This window comes from Tupaia chinensis, unplaced genomic scaffold (genome assembly GCF_000334495.1).
Source record: "Tupaia chinensis unplaced genomic scaffold, TupChi_1.0 Scaffold000063_1, whole genome shotgun sequence".
Lineage (NCBI taxonomy): Eukaryota > Metazoa > Chordata > Mammalia > Scandentia > Tupaiidae > Tupaia > Tupaia belangeri.
Genome location: NW_006159521.1, coordinates 614,497 through 621,126, shown reverse-complemented (window position 1 = coordinate 621,126; position 6,630 = coordinate 614,497). Strand labels below are relative to the sequence as shown.

Below are 6,630 nucleotides of genomic sequence, written 5' to 3'. Positions count from 1 at the left end.
GTCGCTTGGTTGGGGGCAAGCTTAGCTTCTTCACAGGCAGGGGCCATTTTGGGGGCTCCTGGGGGGACAGAGCTGTCTCAGGGCCTCCTCTCATGCCCCAGGCCTTGCTCCCGCCTATCTGGGCCTGTGTGCTGTCTTAGGCCTGCTAGCCCTTTGCTTCTGGGGGCTTTACTCCTTAGAGCCCTTGGGTAGCCCTCGTTCACCTGGAGATCTATTTTATTTTATTTTATTTTTTAGAGATTTTTGCTATAGGGTGTGTGTATTCGCCAGAGATACAGAAAGCGAGAAATCCTCCCTGGGAGAATGGCCATGCCGCAACCCCTTCTCCATCCTTCTCTCAGGATTTTGGGCACACACACACATTCATGCCCGATATCAGTTTCAAGCCTCCAGATCTGGGACTCACATGGCGCTTGACTGCGTGGGAGTCCCTTGATGTAACCATTAAGCCATCTGCTGATCCTGAGATTTTTTTTTTTTTTTAAAGACAGGGTCTTGGGACCAGCAGTTAGTGTAATGGCTATGTCGCTGGACTTCCATGTAGTTGACTGCGGTTCGCGTGCCAGAACTGGTGGGTTAAAACTCACACCGGGCGCGTGTGCGTGCTTGCCCAAGATCCTGAGAGGAGAATGGAGGAGAAGGGATTGCAGTGTGGCCATCCCCCCTGGGGGGTGATTTCTTGCTTTCTATCTCTCTGTCTCTGTCTGTCTGGCGAATGTACGCACCCTATGGCAAAAACCTCTCCAAAAAGACAGGGTCTTAACTGTGTTGAAATCCTCTTGCTTCAGCCTTCTACCTGGGACTACGGCGAGTGGCCTGGCTCTTTTCATTTTTCCTGACCGTCTCTCTGTGCTGCCCAGGTCAGCCAACCGCCAGCTTGCCATCCTCCTGCCTCAGCCTCCCCAGTGGCCAGGGTTATAGGGGCTCACCATTGCACCCAGCCTTCAGGTTGGAGTGAGAATCAAACCTGAGCCCTCCTGAAATCCAGGTCAGGGAAGCGCAGCGTATTAGCAAAGTGTACTGCAGCAGCTGGGCTTCACCTGGAGATCCCACTATCTACTACTGGAGTCCAGGTCTCGCTCCTTGTGCCTAAGACCCCAGTGTGTGGGCCTGGATCCTCCCTCAGATCCTTCCCCTGGGTTCTCCAACCCTTCTGGTCTGGTCTTGTCACCCAACTGTCGTTCTCCCTTCTCTTCTCAGAACAAGCCTGTCTCCTCACACTGCAATGCCCAAGCAAAACCCAACTAGGCAGGGCCCCTCCCCCCACCTCTACTTACTCGACAGCTTAGCCTCAAAGCTCTGTGGTTGGGATCTACATGGTCAAACCCACCAGACGCTGGACCCCGATGGGCTGGGACTGCTGGCCGCCCTGGCACTGCTGACCACTCCAGTCTCTCCAAAAAGCTTCTCTTCTCCAGGCCTACTACACTCTCCTACTTTTCCTTGTGAAATCTCCTTTCCAGGCCTCCTTTCTTGCTTTCTCTTGCAGTGTGGCCTGGGCCTCGGTTTCCAGGTCTTGCTTACCCAGGCTCAGGGGACTACACTCGAGGCGTAGACACGATTCCCAAACTCGTGTCATACTCAGATTCAGATGAGCATCTCTTGCGAGATAACCACAGCTCCTTCAACTATCTCCACTCTCTTCCCGGGAACCGTGGACCTCCTTGGTCTCTCCCATCTTAAAGAGTGGCACACCCACTCCCAAAGGCGTCCTCCCTTTCCCGTCCTTACGGTGCTGGGTTCGGCTCTTGTTTGGGGCTCCGCGGGCCGCTTTACAAGCTTGGTGTCCGAAATCCGGGTGGCTGCCGCACGTCGCAGTTCCTCAGGTTGCACCGGGCTGATGGTGACAAAGTCGCGGGGCCGCGGGCCCAGCAGCTGCGCGCGGGCGGAGGCCGGCCCGGGACCGGGGGCAGCAGCCAGCTTGAAGCGCAGCATGCGCAGGAAGCGGCGCAGGCGTTCAGGGGGGCAGTCGGAGAGCAGCAGCTGCACGGAGCCGGAGCGGGAGCGGGTGCCGGGAGCGCAGTCGGCGGGGAGCCGCAGCGTGCTCCGCCCGGTAGCAGCGAAACGCGTAAAGAGGCGCACCGCACGTAGAGGGAAGCAGCGCGGTCGACCGGCTGACCCTGGCGCCTGCAGGCGCAGCAATAACTCACGGCGCTCGTTACGGCCCAGGCTCAGCTCTGCGGTGCGCAGGGCCTGGCGCCTTCGCGGTTGCCCGCCGGGGCTCAGCTCCTCTACAGCTACGCGGCACCGCAGCTCCGCGTCCTCGCATTCCCCTGCCGCTGCCGCGGCCGCGCAGGTGCCGGAGGGCATCCGCGCCCCACACAGGTCTGCGGAGAGATCAGGGTACAGGGGTCACGGGGATTCCGGGGACAAAACGGGTGGTATAGAGACCGTGAAGGGGAGCATAGTCACGGCCACATAGGATCACAGAGGTTGTCACTAGGAACATAAGGTCACCGAGACAGAACAAGGGCTGTGGGGGGCTAAGTAAAAATCTGCCCTTAGAAACGTAATCAGCCGTACAACAGGGCGGCGGATGGGCTGCATCAAAGGCTTCCAGGTTTGGAGAGCCTTGGTTGTCGGGGCCTCATTAAAAGTGGGTCCCTGAACAGAAAAGAAGCCTGCTTCCAAAAGACTCAATGCGAACACGGAAATCCCTCTCCCGGGAAGCAGAAGAGTTGCACATGGGGAGGTGGAAAGGGACTGACGTGTAACACACGCCTTCTGTCATCCAGGTATGGTCACTGGTTTACAAGCACCAGGCAGGTGTCACTATTCCCTGTCCACAGAAGTGGAAGCAGGTTGGAGAGGCAAACTCACCTGCCTCTCATAAGCCACAATGGTTAGCAGGAGTCAGGGTCAGTGTGATTACGATGCCCTGGTGAGTCCCACCTCCAAGGTGGGGATCGGGTGGTGAATATTTGGCTAGGAAGATCACAGAGGACCCTGGGATACAGGAGTCGGTGCTCCCTTCCGACCCACTAGTCTGCACCCTCCCGGCGGGGACCCCTAGATGAATCAAGCCCTTTGCCTCCCACCTCGGGGCTCAGTAAGACACTCACTTATGCGGGCGCTTGGACGAAGAAGCTGATCAGAGCTATCTCGGCCGCACGTTCCTAAGCTAGGAACTTTCAAATTCTAGGAATAGAGAATCACCCTATCACCGACTGGGTCTTTAAATTCCCCAGCCTATCAGAGCTAGGGGCGTGGCCACGGGGCGTGTCTTTCGTTGAATTCTGACTCCCTGGGCTTGGGCTGTACCAATCACAAACAGGAAGAAGGAGGTTTAGGGTAGAGGAGGAGCATACCAAGTAGGGCGGATGGGTGAATGAGTGGATGTGGGGAGGACCCGATGACTGCGTCTGGACGGCGCGTGGTGTGGTGTCACCCAAGTAGACTCTGAAGAAATATTTTCAGAATCATCTTTCCAACACCCTACCCACTTCCAGTCCGTGCACAGCGGCTCCCTTGGCCTTGGAGAAGAGTTGCCGCCGGTCCCTCACACCCGTTTCCACTCACAATACTGTTGCTCATTCCTGAGCAGACCACCTGCCCCACAACTCTCCCCACCCCTCTCTGCCTCTGTAAAGGTCAGTTTACTCATTTGTCTTTACCACTTGGCTCATGCATGAGGCGCTCTGAGACCTGTGTAGGGTCCCCTAGGATACAAGGGAAGTGTGTAGTCCCTGTCCTCAGGGAATTCTTATTTATGCCTTATTTTGCACTGACTGTTCAGAGAATCTGTTTTTTTTCCCCCTCACTGAAGCTTGAAATTACATAGCTGGAAGGGATCTTGCAGGTGAGTACAACTACCTCATTTTACAGATAATAATAACTACCATGGATTAAATTGCCCTCATTTTTCAAATGAGGAAAAACCAAGTCTCCAAGAGGCTTTACTGAAGGTTACATAGCTTATAGTTAGCAAAGCCAAGCCCTGTCCCAGGTGGTCTGCTCGCTCACTACACCTACTTAACTACTGCATGACATTGCACCCAGGTGACTAGCCTAACTTCATGAAGAGAGGTAGGGCAGAACCTGGACAGTGGGTGTAGGGGGTCATGTCCTGCCAGTGTTATGGAGGTTAAGACAGCTGGATCCCACTAGCTGACTGTATGGTTGAAGGCCCTGACCCAGCAGTTTGAAAAACATGCCAAGTGCATGTATGTGCCTGCCCAAAATCTTGAGAGGAGAATGGAAAAGGGATTGGGGTGTGGCCATCAATGCCCAGGGCAAGGAAAGCTTTCCCACTGTCTCTCTCTCTCTTTCACTGGTGAGCACACATTCTTCAGCAAATTAAAAAGAGAAGAAGGAGGAAAAGGCGAAGAACCTGGATTGCAACCTGGGCAGTTACTGAAGTGCCCTAACCTTACCAGTTAGCTGTTACCTTAAGCAAATTTCCTTAATGTTCCAAGCCTCTTCTTTCTTTCTTTTTCTTCCCTTTCTTTCTTTTTCTTTTTCTTTCTTTTTTTTTTTTTTGTGGAGAGGTTTTTGTTATAGGGCTTGTGCACTCGCCAGAAAGACAGAGAGAGACAGAAAGCGAGAAATCACCCCCCAGGGGAGATAGCCATGCCACAATCCCTTCTCCTCTTAGGATCTTGGGCACACACACGCACCTGGTGTGAGTTTAAGCCACCGGGTCCAGGACTCGAACCGCTGTCGACTACATGGGAGTTCAGCGACATAGCCATTATACTATCTTTTGTTCCCTCTTTTTTTTTTTTTTTTTTTTTTTTTTTTAAGAATTATTCATTTAGGTCCATCCTGAGATGGCTGCTGAACTTGAGCTGTGAAATATTGCTTTCATTGGCTAAAAATGAAGATTTTCTGCTGAGACTTCTCTCTCCAGAATCATTTATAGTGGGAAAGGCATATTTTTTGCTTTTTAAAATTAAAATCAGAATATTCCTCAGTTCCTACTGAATCTGATACACAGAGTGAAAAACAGAACAGAAGAGAGATTGCAGATCACCTCCTCCTACATGCCCTTGAATGCTCAGATTGAACTTCTGGAAATTAGGAAGAAACACACCATCCATCAGATGACCAGAAATCACTGAAGGATCACAGGAAATATGGGGAAGCAAGAAGATACCTCCCCTCCAAGGGAAAGAACAACTCCTCTTCATCCTCAGACGATTCAATGAAATTCACAGAAATGTCAAATAAAGAATTTAGAATATTCATAGTGACAAAGCTAACAGAGATGGAAGAGAAGAGAGACAATGAACTGCAGAAGAGGCAGGAGAAAGGAGCTGACAAGTTCCAGGAGGTGAGGAAATTCTTGGAAGATCTAAAAGAAGAATTACACCCTTTAAAAAAGAATGGGCCTGTTAGAGATGAAGGCTATAGAACAGGAAGTCAAAACCTCCTCTGAGAGTATTAAAAGCAGCCTAGGTCATACAGAAAATAGAATCTTAGATGTAGAAGACAGAATTGCTGGACTAGAAATATCCACCACGAAGGCTGAGAAAATTGTCCCCCAAAATGAGAATAATATACAGGAAATGCTAGATACCATCAAATGTCCAAACATCCAGATAATTGGTATCCCAGAAGGTGAAGAGACTCATAAGGGCATTGATAATCTATTCCACGAAATCCTGGAAGAAAACTTTTCTTTTTTTCTTTTTTTTTTGAGAGGCTTTCGCTATAGGGCGTGTGCGCTTTCCAGACAGACAGAGAGAGACAGAGAGACAGAAAGCAGGAAATCACCCCTTGGGGGAGGGTGGCCACGCCGCAATCCCTTCTCCTCCATTCTCCTCTCGGGATCTTGGGCACGCACGCACACGCGCCCAGCGTGAGTTTAAGCCGCTGAGTCCAGGACTCGAACCGCAGTCAACTACATGGGAGTCCAGCGACATAGCCATTACGCTAACTGCTGGTCCCAGAAGAAAACTTTTCAAACCTAGAGAGGCAGTCAAAGATCCAGTCCCAAGAAATACAAAGGACCCAAGTAGAATCAACTCAAGAAGATCTTCTCCAAGACACATTATAACCAGAGTGACAAAAACCACAGACAAAAACAAGATACTAAGATTGGCAAGAGAAAAACAGCAAGTTACCTACAAAGGGTATCCCATCAGGCTAACAGCGGACCTCTCACTGGAAACAATGTGAGCAAGGAAAGAATGGGAAAATATATTCAAAGTGGTAAGGGAAAAGTAATTTCAACCAAGAATACTGAACCCAGCAAGATTATCCTTCATATGGAAAGAAAAGATAAACAAAACTTGAAAGAATTTACCAATACCAAGACCACCTCTCCAAGAAGTGCTGAAGGGAGTGCTATAGCAGGAAAATTAAACACAGACACACAGAGATAAGAGTTCAAAAACTAAGAAAATGGCCAATGTAATAGTAGAGACAAGCCTGGAGTCGAATATTATATCCCATAATTTGAAAGAGAAGGTCGGACCACGACCGAAGATAACTTTAGATAACATGAGACTGAATTGGCGAAATAGCATTTTATGCCTTTTGAATAAAACATGACTGATTTTCTTTTAGGCTTTATTTTCCAGTCTTAAGGATTTGTGTCCTGACTTGAGCTGCTGATAGGTTCACGTGTCTACTATTTGAACTGAATCCTTTTTTTTTTTTTTTTTTGGAGAAATTTTTGCTATAGGG

General features: G+C 50.2%; 1 protein-coding gene across 1 annotated transcript in view; it reads right to left on the bottom strand.

Annotated features, from left to right (window-relative positions):
• Nucleotides 1-3,120, bottom strand: part of PIF1 (PIF1 5'-to-3' DNA helicase) — a 20,412-nt gene extending 17,292 nt beyond the window's left edge. The window contains exons 1-2 of the mRNA XM_014593131.2: nt 3,063-3,120; nt 1,732-2,327 (exon numbers count right to left, since the gene is read on the bottom strand). Of these exons, the coding sequence (XP_014448617.1) occupies nt 1,732-2,310 (579 nt within the window). The 5' untranslated portion in view covers nt 2,311-2,327; nt 3,063-3,120. The remainder of the gene's footprint in view (nt 1-1,731; nt 2,328-3,062) is intronic.
• Between the last annotated feature and the right edge of the window lie 3,510 nt (nt 3,121-6,630).